The sequence below is a fragment of the Ictalurus furcatus genome, chromosome 23 (assembly GCF_023375685.1).
Source record: "Ictalurus furcatus strain D&B chromosome 23, Billie_1.0, whole genome shotgun sequence".
NCBI classification, from domain to species: domain Eukaryota; kingdom Metazoa; phylum Chordata; class Actinopteri; order Siluriformes; family Ictaluridae; genus Ictalurus; species Ictalurus furcatus.
In genome coordinates, this window is record NC_071277.1 from 7,441,896 (window position 1) to 7,462,485 (window position 20,590).

The window sequence follows — 20,590 nt, forward strand, 5'->3', positions numbered from 1 at the left end:
CCATCAGGAGAACATGGAACAACAATGGTGTGATGGCAGGGTTGCAAGGAGAAAGTCACTGCTTTCCAAAAAGAACATTGCTGCCCTTCTGCAGTTTGCTAAAGATCACATGGACAAACCAGAAGGCTACTGGAAAAATGTTTTGTGGATGGGTGAGACCAAAATAACCTTTTTGATTTAAATGAGAAGCGTTATGTTTTGAGAAAGGAAAACACTTCAATCCAGCATCAGAACCTTATCTCATCTGAGAAACATGGTGGTGGTAGTGTCATGGTTTGGGCCTGTTTTGCTGCATCTGGACTAGGACAGCTTGCCATTATTGATAGAACAATGAATTCTGAATAATACCAGCTAATTCATCTGTGAACTGAATCTCAAGAAAAGTGGGTCATGCAGCAAGACAATGACAGTAAGCACACAAGTCGCTCTATCAAAGAACGGTTAAAGAAGAATAACGTTAATGTTTTGGAATGGCCAAGTCAAAGTCCTGAACTTAATCCAGTAGAAATGTTGTGGAAGAACCTGAAGCAAGAATTTCATGTGAGGAAACCCACCAACATCCCAGAGTTGAAGCTGTTCAGTACTGAGGAACGGGTTAAAATTCCTCCAAGCCAATGTGCAGGACTGATCAACAGTTACCCCAAACATTTTGTCGCAGTTATTGCTATACAAGGGGCTCTACACAAGGAGATACTGAAAGCAAAGATTCACGTATTTCACGTATTTACTGTATATACTATAATATCTATAGTATAAAACAAATATCTCATATGTTTAATTAGCTTCTCTTTATCTACTTTTAGGACTTTTTTAGGTCATATTTATGCAGAAATATAGAAAATTCTAACAAACTTTCAAGCACCACTACTGTACGGTCCTCAAACAGTTGACTTGTCTCAACATTAAATAAATATATATTTTCTTCAACATTGAGCTTCTCATTAAATGGCCTGAGATTGAATGCCTCTGTGTAATGATTTCCTCTAAGTGTCTTAGCAAATCATTTATTTGTGTCACTTTAGTGTGCAAAACAAAGTGGAACTTTTAGAAAGCATCTCAGTTTAACCAATACAGCTAAGTAATGTTTAATGGCTCTCTGTCACACTCACGCGTATCGACTTAGACACACTTGAACACACAAATGCATCCAGAAATAATTCAGACTGAGTTTTAACGTCAGTGCAGTGCAGTGTGTGTGTGTGTGTGTGTGTGTGTGTGTGTGTGTGTGTGTGTGTGTGTGAAAGTGGCACAGTAAGAGAAAAGTGTCTCCTTCACCTCATTGTTCATGCTTAATCCTCTCCTAATAAGAACACTCACACTCTCTCTCTCTCTCTCTCTCTCTCTCTCTCTCTCTATCTCTCTCTCTCTCTCTCAGGTTCTCTACAGCTTCGTTATAATCTCGGGGGTCTGCTTGAGCCCTTCACCGTCGATCTAGATCACCGAAACATGGCCAACGGACAGCCGCACAGCGTCAACATCACAAGAATAGAACGAGAAATCCACGTCCAAGTGAGAGCCGCCATCACACACACACACACAACCATCACACCCTCATCTTCTAATATTCTTTAGCATTAACACTCAGGTTTTATTTTCAGTTGGACATGTAGTGTCTCTGTCACTTTCTGTAATACACTCATCTCCTGAGAGCGAGCATCGATCGGTAAGCAGTGCAGCACAGTGAGAGGTGATGAGGTCGAGGTGTGAAGCAGCATCCAAGGTGTAGTCTGGATTAGAGTGTGTGTGTGTGTGTGTGTGTGTGTGTGTGTGTGTGTCCTTGAGCTGTGTTACCTTCTGTTCTTCCAGGTTTCGATCAGTGTTGATCTAAACTAGTTTACAAGAATTATTTCTAATAAATTCTCTTGGGGTTGTCTTGTTTGTAAAGTATCTTGTAGCTCTATGTAGAGAAAATGTCCTCTTTCTTTTTGTCTTTGAGTCTTGATGAGAAGAGATGAGTGGCCCTGAGGACATTAAACGACTCTCTCATTGCATGCTTTATCAGGGGCGTAACCTGGCCTCGGCATTCGGGGCTGTAATCCCGAAGTTTTTCTTTTCTTTATCCCGAATAATTCTCCTCTTGGAACGGTTTTGTCACTACGTAATCTTCAGTGAATGAAGTATTGTATTTTATCTTCAGACAATCAGACAGGGTGTACAGGAAAATAAGTGGAAATGCTCATATCTTATTGGCTGACAGGTCTCAATTCTGCCAAATGCTACCTCATATAGTCAGTTAGTGTGAGGGGAAAATGGATATATGCTGATTTTTTTTACTGAAACACTGACATCCTCTCATGCTGAGCAGGAAAACAAGGTGGGTAAATGTCTATATGATTTCTAAGTGACGTGAACATGATAGGAGCAGAGCATAAGGAGAGCTAAAGTACTTTGTACGGCATTGTAGCAGCTAAACCCATACTGTACAATGATCGCTTAGTTGTGCCTCTTCTTGGCTAGCGGCACTAAACTAGCCTAGTCTCATGTTAGGTAGGCAAAAAGTTTGATATATCGTCGGTCTGGTAGTCCTGCAAACAGTGAAAACACCAGAGGCAAGTTTTATGATAGATCCAACTTTTGATCTATCATAATCATAATGATCATGTCATACACTGACAGCTAACTTACCACAGCTTCCATAAAACAAAACTTACGCTGAGCTGAGAATGTTGAGCTGGAGAATTGACCATTATTTTTCTCATACCTGTACCATTGAGGTAGTTCACATCAAGCAGGTTCATCAGCAAGGTTTTTACAAGCAGATTTGGAAAGTCACTCTATTAGCCGTTTTCAACGCTCATTAGTGAAATCGCCATTGTATTATGGGTTTTGAGGATTTCCATCACGTAGGCTTAGTAATAATGGAAATAGGTGTCTGATATCTGATGAAGCTGGTTCGAGACATTCGAGTGGCTGGATTATTCATGTGCAGATTATGTAGTAAATCAAATTCAAACCCTTTCTTCTCCAGTTATCACATTCTTGTAAGCAATTAGCCCTTACATGTAAGAATTGCATGCACGGAAACAGTCTATTTACAGTAGAGGTACATTTTTAAAAGGTTTTTTTCTTTTTGATGGAGAAGAATCTGGGCTCAGTCCCAGATGATTACCAGTCCAGCTAATGCCCCTGTGCTTTACCCTCAAATTTATACTTTATTCTCAGAGGAATTCCCTCAGTGAGGCGACTAGTAACACTTAATTAGTCACCAGAAGGCTGTCAGTTCAAATCTATGCACTTTCCATCTGACCCTGTGGGCTTTTAGACCATAACTAATAATCATTAATAATATCCAGGCTTCCTCACTTACTGTATCACCTTGAGGATAAATAAAGCTAATACTATTTTAAAATGTAATTCAATGCTGTTGTGTTTTTGTTGTTGTTGTTGTTGTTGTTGTTTTTAATCTGTCCTTCATGTTCCACAAGGCCAAGTTGGAGCTTATTTACGACTCATTAGCAGATATCATTTAAGCTGTGTGGCTCTCAGAGAGTTTGGAGCCTCGGGGAAGCGTTTCACTGCGACTTTTCTCTCAGAGTCAGCCATTAGCATCTTCTGATAAAAGTAAATAAGCTCAAAGCTATTAAATGTTGTCACATTAAAAGTTCCTGAATCTGCCACTCCGAGCGCCTCATCAGCAACGTCCTTAGAGATGAGCTACAAATTCAGGAAGCACTGAGGATCATTTATTTAGCACACTTTGGTGGAATAAATAGCTTCAAACGAATATGAAGGACAACGGTGCAGTCAGAGTGTACTTTCAGTACAGGTCCACTAGGTGGAGATTGAGAGCTGATTCTAACAGCAAAATCTCTGAGTCTGTGCAATTCACACATTTATAACCATAAGAAGAAGAAGAAGAAGAAGAAGAAGAAGAACAACAACAACAACAACAATTATAATAATGTGTGTGTGTGTGTGTGTGTGTGTGTGTGTGTCTTTCCCATAGCTGGACCACTATCCTTCGGTCAGCTACACTCTTCCTGAAGCCTCAGACATTCACTTCAACCTGGTCAAGACTCTCTTCCTAGGAAAAGTCTTTGGTAAGCTCCATCCTCAGCAATAACACGCTTTCTGTCATGCTCACTTATTTCTGCAGCAGGATGACATCATTATTTATTAACATAAGGCCCAAATAGTGAGTCCTAATTGGCTGAATGTGGAAAGTTTGTAACACGGTGTATATAACACAGAACTCTTTCATTAAGCCAAGATAATAATTCAGACACGTTTAATGTCGCATTCAATGATTTTCAGATGAGTACAGTTTGGTGATAATTACTAATAAATATATAGGGTTAGGTGTTAGTAATGATTGGTGTAGATGTTGGTCAATGTTGCTCTTCAACTTCTTAGATTTACATAGTAATAATTGAATATACTGTAGATTAGGTGTACGTATCTGTATATTAGTCCATATCACAATATCATTCAAAATAAAGAAAGAAAAAAAGGGAGAATATTTCTTCTTCGCATGATCTTCAGGAATTTGGACATTGTACATTTCATATTTGCCCGGATTTAATCACTGCTTGTTGTAATACATTATTTTTGCCACTAGATGGTGTTAGGACCCTGCTGTATGCCCATATCCACGTGGGCTGGCTTTCATACTTCAGCACTTAATGATTTTGTTGGTGATGTTGTAATATTTCCTCATTCATTATGCTACACATGATATGACATATGAAGCATTATATACAAAATCCATATGGTGGTGAAAGAATGAATGTTTTTGCTGCTATAGCATGATAACAAGAGCTAACATCCATGGACATGTAGTTTCACAACATTAAATGTGACTATACAGAGATGTATGATGCAATTGCTGTGAGAGAAATGGAATAAAACACTTGTTTTACAATGCTGTTATTGTAAAATAATCACCTTCAAGGAGGTGTAACAGCACGTCCCCTCAGATGCAGACTCACACTCTGTTGGTTAATTAATTTATTTATTTATTGAATATTTATCTATTTATTTATATTTGTTCTGTTCAGGATATTGACGCCTTTTAGCAAGCAAGATCTGGAGGTAATAAAATGACATGTACATATTGTAAAACCTGTGTGGTAGCTCACCGAAAGAAAAGTGTGTGTGTGATTTATAACTCCTGGACCCTTTCATAAAGTTTATGTTCTGTAGTTTATGCAGAAAGCAGCAAGGACTCATCACCCATCACAGGCTCGTACAGGGAGGTGACAAGGAAGATGATTCATTTTAGCCCTCTGCAGGGAAGAAGTCATGAACAGATTTATAGTTATTCTGATCCACTGACTCTGTGTGTGTGTGTACGTGCATTACATCCTGATTAATATAATATTGTTTGCAGACTAAAGTGTTAATACTCCATTGTGTTCTGAGTCTGTAAAGATAATTGAGAAGGGAGCTGCTCATCCGTTTGTGTCTTTCTTTTTCTGTCTTTAGAATTGACTGTTGGTGCAACAGAATAGCATTCGCACTATTGTGGGAACATTCGTGAAGCTCAGTTACTGACAATGCCAAACAGAGAGTCTCTTTCACCTGTCAATCACAGTGATGTTGATGTCTGTATGTGGAAGAGGGCAGATAGCGCTTTCCTCAGAGTGTGTTATGCTGCCTTGTGATGCAGTTTAAAAAGGAAGCATGTGTTAGAGCCACAGTTCCTCGATTGGTAGCTGTTGTGTCATGGGGATATCTGGCTGATGGGGAGAATTGGCAGGTGAACCAAATTGGAGAGAAATATAGTCAAATGTCCAAAAAAAAAAAACCATTTATTAATATTTGTTATTTATTTTTAAATGATATAGCATTGAATTGGATGCCTGAAAACTGTGATCCAAATCATCTCCTAAGATCATCTAATATGAAAACCATAAACCCCTATGTCCTGAAGATGTTCTTGTGTGAAAATTTACTGCTTTACACCTTAACACCTTTACACCTTTCCTGATAGAATCAAGATTCACCATATCATTCATTCTGTCACGTTACAAAGTTGGATACGGAAGCAAGCGCAGATCTTCAAACAGTTTAATAAACAAACAAACAACAAAACAAAGACACCAAGACAACTCGGCAAAATACTGTGGCTAAGGCTAAACATAAACTATCAAACAAAACATGGTACAGAGACACAGGTCAAGACAGACAATACGTAAGACGAGGAAGCAGTACAAACAGTGGCTATATATATATGAGTGCTCGTTAAATAGAGTGATACAGGTGCAGGTGGTCATGTGACAATGATGTAGTATGGTGCAGTGGCTGCTGGGAAATGAAGTCCAGAGTTACCTCCTTGATATATGACACATTCAACATGTTTTTTTTTCCTCAAATCTGTTTATGTAGATAATCTGCATATATAATCTTATAATCCGTATGTGTATAATTTCAGTATAAAAGCGTTGCATCTAGTACATTACAGGGTCTTGATCCTCACTGGTTTTGCTTTTGATTCTGTTTGAGCTTTGACAGCTGGCTGATGACATCTGCTCCTGTGCGAATGTGGTTCAGCTACACGTGTGCATGTGCGTGTGTGTGTGTGTGTGTGTGTGTGTGTGTGTGTGTGTGTGTGTGTGTGTGTGTGTGTGTGTGGTCTTAGTCATGGTCCCTCTTGATTGTATTACACCTCTCTGACATCATCAGTGGACAAGGTTAGACTCCAGATCCATCCAGTAGATACTACCATTATCCGTGTTTTCCTCCAGCTCACTCTGATTCGAAGCTGCGGATACACACACTCCCACACAGAGAGATAAGAGGTTCACAGTGTTGATATAAAGGAGGAGAGAAAGGAGGGAAGGTGATTTCTTTGAGATAGGACAGAGAGAGAGAGAGAGTACACTGCAACCTGGCTGCTTTTCAGGTAATACAGATGTTCTTATTCTGTGTAAACAGCCAAGAATAATACTGTAGCTGCATGCTATAATTATATCATATTATATTCATAAATTATGAAAATGATTGTGTGGCTTTGTGTCATTTACAGATGTATATATTCTTTGTTATTGAGGGCCAGAACTAAATCTTATTTTGGGTATCTGTGTCTGAGGCTCGAGGCTGAGTACTTGCAGTTGGCGCTGCTGGTGTATAAGATTGTTCTGCAGTATTGGGACCCTGTGTGTGTGTGTGTGTGTGTGTATGTCTTCCAGTGCAGAATCATGCCAGTCAGAAGGTTACTGGAAGGACATGCCATCTCTTTCTTTATCCCTCATTAACTTTTTAAAATAACAATCTACCAGGAGGATTTGATGATTAACCTACTGATTCACAAACTAGTTTTTCCTCTATCCTATCCTTCACTCGTGATCTGATGGCAATCAGACGGATATACTACTGATTAGACAGTCCTGTAATGCTGAAAAGAACAGTTTTATTGTATGCCTGGCACATTCATCCAAAACATAGATATCAGTGTGCTCTCAGGCATAAGCATTATTTCTTGCTTAAGGAAAACTTGCTGTTTCGCCTCGGTAATTGATGTGTTAAGATGTAACAATGTCAATCATGTTATTCATAAAGAGTGATGTATATTTGATGAGAAAAACTCATAAAAAACCATGAATAGGAGTACATCACTGCACATGCCTTTTTTCTCAGTTATAGCTTGGCTATTCTTCACACACACTCTCTCTCTCACACACACACACACACACCAGTGTTAATGAATGTAAGTCAGATTAACTCCCAGCATTTCCACAAACAAAGAAAGATACTCAAACGCAGTAATAATGATCCGTTTTATTTCGTGAGTGAAATATTACACGTAAAATGCCTTAAATTGTAATTTTTTACCCATTGGCTTCTTTTTAGGTTTTTCCTGAAATAACCACACACTTGCATGGATATAAATTAGCAGCCCACTACAGTAGATTGGATGCTTGTTTATTTTGGGAAAATAGATACTGTATATTTTTACATGAATTTTAAAAATAGTTAATGGGTGAGATTGCCTGACTATTAGAGGGAGTGTGAGCCAAAGATGGTGTGCTGTTACGGAGAATGTGAGCAAAGCTAGGGAGGTTGGGAGGTGGGATAGTGATCAGGCAGGTGAACTGCAGTGGTTGGGTGGAGGGATAGTGAGCAGCCAGGTGAACTGCAGTGTTTCAGTGGAGGAATCGTAAACCAACTGGTGAATTATGGTGGTTGAGTGGAGGAATAGTGAACAGGGTAGTGGATGGTGAAAGTTGGGTGGAGAAACAATGAACACACTGGTGAATGATGGAGGTTCAGTGGAGAAATAGTGAACAGACTGGTGAACGATGGAGGTTGGGTGGAGGAATAGTGAACGGGGTAATGAATAGCGAAGGATGAATGGAGGAATAGTGAGCAGACTGGTGAATGGTGGAGGTTTGGTGGAGGATAGTGAGCAGACTGGTGAATGGTGGAGGTTTGGTGGAGGATAGTGAGCAGACTGGAGAATGGTGGAGGTTTGGTGGAGGATGGTGAGCAGACTGGTGAATGGTGGAGGTTTGGTGGAGGATAGTGAGCAGACTGGTGAATGGTGGAGGTTTGTGGTGCATTTTTATGCACATGTCATATGCAAGCTCAGGCCAAGTCAAGTCAAGTTCAAAGCTAAATCAATGCATATTTCCCAATCAGTGCCATGAATCTGGATCTACTGATTTTTTTTTTCCTTCAGTTTCTGTCTAACATGGCGTGTTAGACAGAACACGCCATGTTCTGTCTAAAAAAAAGTCTAAAAAAGTCTACATCCATCCATCCCTCCATCCCTCCAGTAAGCAGTTGTCAAAGACAAAACATTTCATCACAAAGCAAATAGTTGGAATAAAATCAGATCTGAATCACTTTACTGTTAAGTTTTAATGACATCCATTTGACAAATATAAAAATGTGATTTCCCAGCAAACGTTATACAACACGCTTTATTTTTAGTGCCTATAACCACCACTGTAATGTTCACTTGGGTCTTATTTCACGCAAAACCCAATGTCTCTAATCAATTCAGCAATTCATGCACCTCTGAATCTGATATCTTTAGGACACTGAATTCTGCAGTAGTTTTTGGATAGGCAGCGTATTTACTGGAAGTGGCCGAGATGATACTTAACTCTTTGCTGTGTATGTAGTTTGATCCTGATAGACACGGTTACCTCAGAGAGAGCAGCGCAGGGATGGAGGGCTATTAAACATTTATCATTCTCGAGTCCGCTGAATCAATAAGTGGAGAAATGAAATTCAAACTGCATCCTGCAGAACTACAGCGTAGCTCGATTATACAGATGAAATAGCAGGGAGCGGTATTAATAAACCTAGCTTAGACTTTATTGAGTGGATAAAAATTTTGAGGTTTGTGATTTCTGTAATGAATTTACTATAAGTACAAGAAGCGCTACAGTTGTGATGCTCCCTGTATGTTTCTATGCTTTCTGTAGAAACCGGTCCCATCGACCCAGTGCTTATAGAGAAGTATAACACTCCCGGCTTCGTAGGCTGTCTGTCCCGATTGCAGTTTAACAGCATCACTCCTCTCAAGGCGGCTCTTCGTTCACGGCTTGCCGTGTCCGTCTCACATCAGGGCAAACTGGTTGAGTCCAACTGCGGTGCGTCTCCGCTCACCGTCTCACCGATGTCTGCGAACACTGACCCCTGGAACCTGGATGGAGGTAAAGAACAAGAACAGTGTCTTATTTCATCCATCCATCCTCTACCACTTTATTCTTTTCAGGGTCACGGGGAAACCTGGAGCCTATCCAAGGGGAGCATCGGGCACAAGGCAGGGTACACCCTGGAAAGGGTGCCAATCCATCGCACAATCACATACACACTCATTCATACACTACGGACAATTTGGACACGCCAATCAACCTGCCATGCATGTCTTTGAGGGAGGAAACCGGAGTACCCGGAGGAAACCCCCGCACAGTCGCCACAGGCGCCACAGACGCCTGGAGGTGTGAGGCGAATGTGCTAACCACTAAGCCACCGTGCGCCCAGTGTCTTATTTTAAAAAAAGAAAAAGAAAGGATTGATAATAATGATACAATATTAAGTGTTGCAGACATAAAGCTAAGTGTGTAAAAACACCTCAGTATTGATCTACTGGTTGTTAGTGATGACGTAATACATAGCAGACTTTTAATGTAGTACACTTATGGCAGCCATTTGGTTTGGAGTGGTTCCAAACCAAGATGATAAAAAAATCGATTTCAAAAAAGGCCTTCTAAACTGTTACTGAAGAGTCGATTGATGGATAGTTTGTTCTTCTGTATTTTTAATGCGTCACACACCATTCTTATTATGCCATCAGTGAACCCTTGTGATATAATGCATTGCTCAACCCTAATATCCTTCTAATATCACAACAAGCCATAACCATTCATAGCACACAATGCTTCCTGTAGGTGCTGATTTCCCCTACAACGAGGAGAGAGTCGTACCGGATGGGTTGAACAGTAATTCGACAATAATCGGAGGTAGAAAGTCTTAAAACATCTTTTGTTTTGGATCGTGTTTGGATGTTCTCTCACTTTTACAGAATTTTACACACAATCCTCCCTTCTTGATTTAGGCATCATCGCCGTGGTGATCTTCACCATCCTGTGCACGCTGGTGTTCTTGATTCGCTACATGTTCCGCCACAAGGGAACGTACCATACCAACGAGTCCAAAGGGGCCGAACGCTCCGAATCAGCCGATGCAGCCATCATCAGCTCGGAGCCCAATTTCAACGAGACCATCGAAGAAAACAAGAAGGAGTGGTTCATCTAACATGGGGACTGTACACACTCTTTCAGACTCATTGAGGATCAGAACAAAATGTAAAAATGCTGTAATGATACAGGTATATGGTGGGACGAGGATTTATGTCTGTTCTTGCACTGGCCCAGACTGTACAATTTGTAGATGAGTAAATAGAGTGGCTTATCGGGACACGCAGCCAAAGCAGGTCCAAAGAAAGCAAGATGTGCACCAGTGGGAACAAATGTGTTCCTGTTATCTCTGTCTCTTATTCTAGACTTTTCTCAAGGCAAAGCAGTGCACAACGGCTTGATCGGATATCACACGATGGACGCTCCTAGAGACTCTGTAAATGTGGAGCAGGGGTACGATCTGGGATTGGTCTGCATTTTTTTCTGCATTTTTTTTAAAAGTGTGTTTTATATCATGCACTTTTTTGATCAGGGAATACTACGTGTCTTTGTTCATTTGTTGTTAATTTGGTGTAACGGACCGTTCTAAATTACTCGAATAAAATGCTGTAGCCGTGGACTCGATCGATTGCACTTCTGTGTATAGAACGCATACATCTAAATGAGCTGAAATAGAACCATTTATGACTGGAAATAAAGTATTTGTATGAAGTAAACTGACTTTTTTTCTCTGTTTCAAGATCTCAAATTCCTCAAATTCTTTCCTGTATAATCAGTATTAATTGTATAACTATGGCAGTGTCTAACAATTACCACAAAAGTAGGATTTGTATTGTATTCGTATTGTTTTGTTTCAAAACATGATGTCATGACTGACAAGTTTGAGGTCCACATTAACAAACAAATCAGCCCCAGTCGTAGCTGACAGAAAAAAAAAGACCTGCCCTTCATCTGGTCTACGTTTAAGTGTAGTAGATGAATCATTGTTTAGAAAAACGGAATCACACAATATAACTATACCATAGAATTTAAGCATTATTATCATTATTTTTGAATTAACGTGTGAAACATCCCTTTCCATGAGTCATCCATTATAAGTTATGAAATTTTTAGTGTCCATTTACTCAAGCCTGTAATCTGAACATATTCAGTCTTTGAAATATTTGGAATATCATGTTCAATAGGAAATTGCATCGTCCAAATTCCTTAAAGATTTGATCAGTTGATTGATTGATTGATTGATTGATTGATTGATTAAACTTTATTATCCACCTACGTGGAAATTTTCATTTGGCTTCTCATAAAACAAATGTTATACACATACACAATTAAGACACAGACAATAATCATAATCATACAACAAACAAACAGCCGTCCAATCAATGTAATCATTCTCACAGAAGATGCTTACCCTTACTTAATTCCATTTAATATTATAAATGCTGCTGGTATAAAAGAGTGTTTAAACATTTTTTAAGAACTTTGGGAACCTTATACCTTCCTCCAGATGGATGCATTACAAATCCAGAGTAAAGTGGGTGTTTGGAATCGGATATAATCCTAAATAAAACTTTCCCCAATCTCAACAGTATGATCATTTATCTTCAATTTCCCTAACACATGGTATTCACTAGAATTAACATTAAAAATCAGCTCTTTCGTATTCCTTACGCTGATTTGCAAAGCACTCAATTTACACCAATCTTCAAGGCCCATCGTGTTTTTAAAATAGATTTGCTCACTCAGTAATTGACTCTTTGAACAAGGCTGCACCAGGACCATGTCATCCGCATACTTAAAAAGACCAGTTGTATTACTCTTCATTTGTAGCTCGCTGGTATATATTGAAAACAAACAGTAGTGACAACACCCAACCCTGTGGAGCCCCTGTATATACCGTCTATCTAAACTGCACAAACTCTTCGAGCTACTGGCACAAAACATATCTGTGCAGCTAGTCCTTGTTCAGTGGGCGGAGTCTGAACCCTGCTAGCTGATTGGACAAACGTGTAACATCCTGATTTGGGAAAGAAGTGCATTGTTCCACTGACATCCAGCAAAATGTTGAACTTCACAGAACTCGTCTTCTCATCTAGCTGTAACCTTTCAGACGGACTGAGACTGGAACTGAAGTTAAAACACCTATGAAAATGTTTAATGAAGAACCACAGGAAAGATAAGAATGACCATAAACCTTTTAATTTATATCTACAGACATTGATATTGACACGATATTTGGTAAAACGTTTATACTGATGAAATTACTTACATTTCAGACAACAAGGGCTTTCAATGAATTCATTATTTTAATTATTTTCCCTCTGCACTTTTTTATTTTAATTTTAAATTTTTGGTAGGGAATTTAGTTTCTCACGCCTGGCAGATGTTTTCTTATTTTTTTTTTTTTTTAAAAAACACTTCTAAACACCTTTTTAATCTCCTGGCAGAAGCAGCCAGGCTTCGGGTGAAATATCCTGATAGTTAGCAGAACTTATGTTGCTACCATCATTACATTGAAAATGATTTTGGAAAAAAAAATTATTTTCTACGACAGAATAAATATCATATAATATATAATATAATATAATAATTACAACAATAAATATAATAATAGTACAACAAATGTTTTAATGAGGCTGATTTTGACAGATTTACTAATGCACTGAAGATAAACAGATCATAGAAAATAAATAAATACATATACAGTCCTGTGCAAAAGTCTTAGGCACTCTATTGTTTTTAGTACAAACTTTGTTATAGATTTTTTTTTTTTTATGACTTCGACATTATCGAGTCAGTACAAAAACGTTTTAGTTTTCCAGCACAAAATGAAATATTACATAAAAATGTTTGTGTGTCAGTAAAGAAAGCAGTATATTAAGAGGTAAGAGACACTTTTCAAACAAAAACATAATGAAGGCTGCTGTATTTTGCTGAAAAAATAAGAGGCGTGATAGTCAAAATCTCCAGAAGAACCGTGTCTGGTTCTGCAAGATGCTCAATAAAACTTAAAGCTCATTTCCTTATAAAACTGCACTAATTCTACCTGAATCTACTATATACATATTTTTTTAAAGCAAAGGGTCACAGGAAATGTCACCTTTGTTTAATTTATCACTGTTTACTGCACTGTATAATATTTATTTTAAATATAGAAACATTTCATTTCATTATTTTTGAAGGCATCATTTCTCTACAGCATTTCTTTGCATGTGCAAAGACTTTTGCACAGAACTGTGTGTATATATTATATATAAACATACAAACAAAGGTCTCGTGAAAATATAAAGACTTGTAACTGAATTCATGATACTTTTTCTAGTTATCTGTCCAAAGATCTGTACTGATAAATAAGATTTAATCAGGTTGCAGACATCTGAATTCAAATCCATTTCCCTCAAACATCAGATGGAAAAAACACATGCTGGCTGATCACCTAGATCAGGAGCAAATGGGGCAACTGCACTTAAACTGCTAAGCCACATAAATATAATTATGATTTAATGCTGTGACAGAATGCAGACAGACAATAAATACCATTTAAACACTAGTAGAGAACTGCAGGACTGATTCATATACTGAGTATGCACTGCTATATATTTATATATACATGGGAATAAACCTGATAGGAATGAACTAAGCAGTGTCAAGTCTGTTTTAGCTGGAGATGAACTTTGCTTTGACCTGTGACTGTTCATTTCTGGATAGAGAAAGAGGAAAAGAGATTATACAAACCTTTCATACAGCACAATTTCATATAATAATAATAATAATAATAATAATAATAATAATAATAATAATAGATGGATGGGGGTTAGTGGGAAGATGGCTATGTTATATTTCTAATAAATCAGGAATTCGTCTGAGACCCTGATGGAAACATTGCAGAACTTCATGTTCTCTGCACTTACCTCCTTGCCAGGTGATTTTCCCTTCCACACGTCCTCCAAAAGCACACGTGTCTGTGAACCCAACCTGGATATCTGGTCTTTGGCCTCCTGAAAAAGCATTAAATGTTTAAAAAAAAAAAAAAAAAAGCTGAACAATCCTTCAACAAGGATTACCTGGATGATCAATATTCTAAGCTTTCTAGGAATGACAGTTCGCCCTATACGGATATATCTGAAGATCTCTGCTTTAGGGATCCCCTTACAGGAACAAAGTAAAGAACCCTTAAGGTTTGCTATATGAAATCATGGAATCCAGAGCTCCCCCCCTCCCAAAAAAAAAGTTCTTTATTTATTAAAGAACAATATGTCATGTTGTATCCATTTATAGCTGCATTTAATGTTCTGGAACATCCATGAATCAATTGAGTTCCTGTTATGTCTTATGTTATAAAGCAGACATAAACTAAACAGTCATTCCATCACTAGATTACCTTTTTTTTTATGTGTTATGTTACCCAGAAACCAAAAACTCCTCTGTACTGAAGGCTTTCTTGTGTCAGACTTGCCTTGGCCAGAGAGGCAGCGTGCTGCGGGTAGAACATGGAGGCACTCAGAGTCATCAGTCCAGTGGGGAAGAGAAGACGTTTTACCCTGCCGCCTTAAAACGACAGACAACAAACGACAGTGCATTTCATTTCACTTCACTAACACAGGAAATAATCATTCATTATGAATTTAAAAAATGAAAACTCTCACAGTATAATCAATTTCACACACACCTTTGGCGAGGTAAAGTCCGAGGATTGCAGAAAAACCCACAGCACCGACACTTGGGTAGAACTTGGACGGAGGATTAATCAGAAACTCATAAGTGTCTGAAACAATAAACAAAAACACACTGTGAAATAATACTGCACGCAGTAAATATATTCATAAAATATTTCTTTACACCTTCTCACCTCTCACAGTCTGTATAGATGTATTAATACCAGGTTCTATGGTCTTATAATATTTCTGAAAGATGTAAAAGATTAATTAATTCAAAGGAAACGGACACATCAGGAATACGTTTGTGACAGAAGCAGTAAATAGGATACCTCTGCTTTATCCAGGGCATATGATGTCTTTTCCTGGAAACATGTTAAAAAAGAAAGAAAGAAAGAAAGAAAGAAAGAACAAAACCTAAACATAAATAGGTTATAGGCAAATATTCGTTCTGAAAACCATGCCTAGAAACAATATTTATGTTTTATAATTATTTACCATTTTTATTTTTATTAGTGCAGTTCAAAATATACCCAGCAGGTGTCAGCAATGTATTAATAATGAACGTATTCATATGATTTTACTGATGATGATGATGATGATGATAAGTCCAGTGAATTAATACGCTCCAGGATTTCACGTTTAACATTTTGGTAACATTTTCCTTTCAAATATCGTTCATAAACTAGTGAGGGGGCAAAATCTAACACTCAACTACATGTATATGTATATAATGTTTAAAGGAAACTTGCATGTTAAGCCATCTCTTAGATCGCTAACTAGCCGAGCCGAGTCTCTGCTCTAACTCACGATGAAGAGTTGCGTTGTATTCTGGGACTTTGAGTCCAGCGTCTCCATGACGATCTTCTACTCTGGATCTTCTTCTCAGGAACAGTATGACAGTAATCATCGCTGGGAAATGAAAATAAAGTGTATCATCGTCGAGATCCTTTAGTGTTGGCTCGTACCTGACACCATGCTGTGTACGGCTCTGCTGATTTCCTCACTGATGCTATGGTTTGCTCCACGTGGCCGACTTCCGGCTTCACGTGCCGCACTCGAGAGTGTGGGGTGGTATACAGAGACAGCTGAAACACACCCACCCAGACACACACACACCCACCCAGACACACACACACACACACACCTCCTAATATTTTACTCTCAAAGCCTCAAACCTGGAGCATCAGTGATTGATACTGATGAAAATGTGCAACACCTGTAACACAGAATACACACTTCATCTGTAATCAGAGAGGAATTGCTTTCTTCGTTCTCGCTGGAGGCAAAAACACGTCCTGACGTGAGGTACAGAGATCCAGGGAACGTCAGCGGCAATGCCACCTGCAAAGCACAGAAAATGAAATATAAAACACACGTGTAAACGTGATTATAAGAGAAAACCTTTGAGACTGTGTCACTTTATTGCTACACAAGATATCACTTCAATCTTTTTAGTAATTCTCCATTTGTCTATCATTGCTTATTTATTTATTTTAGACTTTTTGATTTTCTTTTACAATGAAATAACCAAATACTCATTTCATCTTCAAGTAATATGCTCATTCTAATATAAAGATTCATATCAGGATATTCATTACATTGTGAATATTGTGAATATCCTTACACTTGCCCATTTTTCCTGCCTCCAACACATTGACTTCGAGAACTGAGTGTTCACTCGCTGCCTAATAAATATACCCCGCATCTTTACAGGTGCCATTGTAACAAGATAATCAATGTTAACCACGTCACCCATCAGTGGTTTTAATGTTATGGCTAATCGGTGTATATAATTTAAAAAATTAAGCGATATTTATAAGAAGTTAAATCATAAATTAAAACATATTTTTTGGCTTCATTTATCATCTTGCTAAAAAATCTAACTCGGTATCACCGTGAATATTAATATTTATTACGAAGAATATGAAAAATATCAATTTTAATTATTGTATATATACACACAAGTGAAATTTTTGAGCAATGATACCCAAATTGGATCTTTTGCCTCGCTTATAAGCACTTAAATAGAAATAACAATAAATAACAAGAAAAATGTGGCATTATTATTTTTATTATTATTATTATTATTATAAATGTCAGATAATTGCTTTTTTTCTGTTTTATACATCTTCCACATTTAAATTTTCTTATATTCTGAATTTCTGCCATCTTTGTCATCATTTTGTAATTTCATATCTGTTGCATTTAAATAAAAAATATATATATTAAAATGACAAATTAAGCAGTTAACGTTGTTTATGAGCCACACAATTATTTAGCAGTACTATTCCACATTATTTAATCTACAATTTAATAGTTTAAAAACTATATTTTAAGAATATTTATTAGCCAGTTATACTGTATATTTCTGGAAGCTCTCCTGCCTGAGCACAATATTAGCATTTAGCTAGCTTTCTCTTCTTTTGCAATTGTCACGACTATACATATATATATATATATAATTTAGTCCAAAATTGATAATAATTTTTTCTTTTTAAAAAAATGTGACAATACACATCCTGTGCATGTTTGTTTCTATTGTTTTGTTTTAGTTTACCTTCACCAATCTTCGGATATTCAACATTCTCACTTGAACGGTCCCCTTTCTATGGCAACCCGAAGGAGACAAATTTCCTCTGAGGTAATTTGGAACCGCGTTTTAAAATACATTTGTGGGAGGGAAAATATCTGTTTATGGTTGTTTTTGAGCCTTTTAATCCACTCTATTCTAATTTATCTACTGTATATTTGCTAAGTAAACCCCACTCAAAGCATTACAGTACATGACTAAAGTTGTAATCAGTAATGTAAACTTGTAGAGCCATGGTGCTCATGAAAAAAAAAAAAAAAAGAAAGTTCTGAGGTAACTGTGTTTTATTATAATGTAAGAAATAAAATACTTGGGAATACATGCATTTATAGGATGATAATCAATGACAGGGTGATGTGATGAAGCGTAATGAGCTGCTCTTACTATCAGTGAATTGTTTTCCTATAACCGCACATCCTGAAGTGATTTATTCCTCTCACACAACAGCAATTTGTCAGCGAATACTTGATTTATTTATTACAGAATGACATAGGTTTATAGTTATGTTTAATGTTGTGGAATGTCCATGCGATATTTACTTAGAGTACTTAGTGTGTTCATATCGTTTTAGATATAGGTGTCAACGTTTATTTGTTGAAATCCTGTGTTATGCTGCTACAGCGAGAAATAAATGATCAAATCGATTCATATTACGTTTTCTAAAAGACTGAGGTGTTAAAAGATCAGTATGCTACAAATAAATAACGTTGTGTGTTTGAGGATGAAATTAAAGAGCTAAACCCCCAAAAATATGTCCCAAATTACCAAATGTCATTAGAATGGGTTTCAGTCATTTTTCCTTCACATCTAAATAGTCAACACCTTTCAGAAATGTATCGTGTTGGGTTATAAATGAAAAGATAGAAATAATAGCCCATAGATCAAGTCTCAGTACTTGTTATGAACTCTGTTGTATACAGATTCATGTGTAATAATATATTACACACTGTATGGTCAAAGGTTTGTGGACACCTGACCATCACACCCATATGTGGTTCTTCCCTAAACTGTTGCCAGAGTCAAAGTCGGAAGCAGTATAGAATGTCTTTGTTTTCTGTAGCTTTACAATTTCCCTTCACTGGAACTAAGAGGCCCAAACCTGTTCCATCTGTTGTTAAGGTGTGTTAAGGAAGATCTCGAGTGGTCTGCACAGAGCCCTGACCTCAACCCCACTGAACACCTTTGGGATGAAGTGGAACACTGACTCCAGCCCAGGCCTCCTCGCCCGACATCAGTGTCTGATCTCACTAATGCTCTTGAGATTGAATGAAAAGTGAATAAAATCCCCACAGCCATACTCCAAAATCTATCGGAAAGCCTTCCCAGGAGAGCGGAGGTTATTATAACAGCAAAGGTGGAACCAGTTAACACATTAACACAGTGTTAATGTTAATACCCATGGTTGTATGAGGATTTACAGTATGGGTGTGATAGTCAGGTGTCCACATACTTTTGGCCATATAGTGTATCACTCTAATAGTTCACTGATGGGAGCACAATGTCAATATCTTTAGTAATCAGTGGAGACATCAGCACTATTCCAAACTTCTCCCTCAGTATCTCAGTGATTTCTTCATCAGTAAGATCTGTTTCGATGGCCTTCACTGGTGGTCCATCTTCACTGGCCAGGTGGGTGATAATCAGCTTGCGGCCCATTAGAGTAATCCTTCCGTTTGGTAGTAGGAGGGAGCAGAGGGACTTGCAGAAGAAGATGGAGCTCATGGAGCTCTGATGGTAATCACACATAGCTTTAAAGTCCTCTCTCTGACATGGCTGAAGTGTGAACTTGTACAGCTCCACCCATGATGCATCACTCTCTGACTGTGTTTCCATAAAAAGCAGATTTCCGTGAACTCGAACCCGGTACACGCCATGACTCTGAGTCTGAGGACTGTCCGTCTCGAGGGAAAGAGGGAGCTGGAAACCGGCCCCGAAGCCCACATCACAGAGCCACCTTTGCCCGTTCAGGGTCACCTTCATGATCAGGTGGTCAAACGGAGGTCCGTAAGCGCCGGTGAACCGATTCTTCACCTGAGCAGACAGAATCTCGACTTCAAACCCGAGCTGAGACAAGAGCCAGGAAAAAAGCCCGTTGTTCTCGTAGCAAAATCCGCCGCGTCTTTTTAAAACGATTTTGTCGTAGAGCAGCGGGAGCTCGAGGCTCACGCGCTCTCCGGTGTGGATGGTGAGATCTTCAAAAGGCACCGCGAGCAAGTGCTGGAGATGAACCGAGCGCAAAGTCTCCAGCGTCGGAGAGCACGAACACGACACAGAGCAGCCGATGCGCAATAAATACTTCTGAACATCCATTATCCTTCACAAAAATACTAAACTAATGCAATCAGAATGAATGTTTGCGTACATCAAAGCTGACTTCTGTAGAGTTCATCTAACACTTCCTGGTGCAAAGTTCGAGTTCAGGAGGCAGGCGAGTTCTCGTTTCCTACAGGAGAAGCTAAAGTGACAGTAAAAGTGCACTACTTTCTGTTTCATACAAAGTGCCAGTGCTGCTAACTCTTTCCATGGGAAAGTAGCTAGAGCACGCTCAAAAAGTCTCCAGAAAGCGCCAGATGATGTCATTGATTAATTTGCATATTAATTGGATTGTCATGATTATTTGGCTTACGAAATTGTTACATGAAGAAGGAAGATTTTACAACACATGAAATTCTTTAGGATGAAAGGCTTTGCGATTTCTTGTTAACATGACAAACTGCATGAAAGTGTTTGGATGGACAAAGAATTTGTTG

The 20,590-nt window shown here is 38.3% G+C and overlaps 3 protein-coding genes across 4 annotated transcripts in view; 1 reads left to right on the forward strand and 2 right to left on the reverse strand.

The window, feature by feature from the left end:
* Positions 1–11,469, forward strand: part of LOC128599611 (contactin-associated protein-like 2) — a 98,422-nt gene extending 86,953 nt beyond the window's left edge. Inside the window, exons 19-23 of the mRNA XM_053611387.1 lie at positions 1,376–1,509; positions 3,947–4,040; positions 9,375–9,605; positions 10,344–10,415; positions 10,511–11,469. Of these exons, the coding sequence (XP_053467362.1) occupies positions 1,376–1,509; positions 3,947–4,040; positions 9,375–9,605; positions 10,344–10,415; positions 10,511–10,710 (731 nt within the window). The 3' untranslated portion in view covers positions 10,711–11,469. The remainder of the gene's footprint in view (positions 1–1,375; positions 1,510–3,946; positions 4,041–9,374; positions 9,606–10,343; positions 10,416–10,510) is intronic.
* A 1,457-nt stretch (positions 11,470–12,926) lies between these two features.
* On the reverse strand, positions 12,927–17,929 carry apoob (apolipoprotein O, b). Of its 2 annotated transcripts, XM_053612027.1 has the most exons (9): positions 17,808–17,929; positions 16,487–16,591; positions 16,216–16,335; positions 15,580–15,612; positions 15,442–15,496; positions 15,262–15,357; positions 15,049–15,140; positions 14,504–14,590; positions 12,927–14,292 (listed from the first exon to the last, which is right to left on the reverse strand). In XM_053612027.1, exons 1-9 carry the CDS (start codon positions 17,832–17,834, stop codon positions 14,287–14,289), a joined length of 621 nt encoding a protein of 206 aa, XP_053468002.1. In that variant the 5' UTR covers positions 17,835–17,929; the 3' UTR covers positions 12,927–14,286. The 2 variants fall into 2 exon arrangements, with proteins under 2 accessions (XP_053468002.1, XP_053468001.1); XM_053612026.1 differs by lacking the exon at positions 12,927–14,292 and having other exon boundaries at positions 14,312–14,590; positions 17,808–17,854.
* Positions 17,930–19,279: 1,350 nt separating this feature from the next.
* Positions 19,280–20,590, reverse strand: LOC128599953 (arylamine N-acetyltransferase, pineal gland isozyme NAT-3-like). Its single transcript, XM_053612025.1, has one exon. It carries the CDS (start codon positions 20,148–20,150, stop codon positions 19,314–19,316), a length of 837 nt encoding a protein of 278 aa, XP_053468000.1. The 5' UTR covers positions 20,151–20,590; the 3' UTR covers positions 19,280–19,313.

Bases quoted from the DNA above. Each gene is read 5' to 3' on its own strand.
- LOC128599953 (XM_053612025.1), bottom strand. From the start codon at position 20,150: ATGGATGTTCAGAAGTATTTATTGCGCATCGGCTGCTCTGTGTCGTGT.
- apoob (XM_053612026.1), bottom strand. From the start codon at position 17,834: ATGTTGAATATCCGAAGATTGGTGAAG. The intron at 15,613-16,215 runs GTACGAGCCAAC...ACATGTTTCCAG, and splicing joins CGTACACAGCATGGTGTCAG to GAAAAGACATCATATGCCCT. The intron at 15,358-15,441 runs GTGAGAAGGTGT...TTATTGTTTCAG, and splicing joins ATCTATACAGACTGTGAGAG to ACACTTATGAGTTTCTGATT.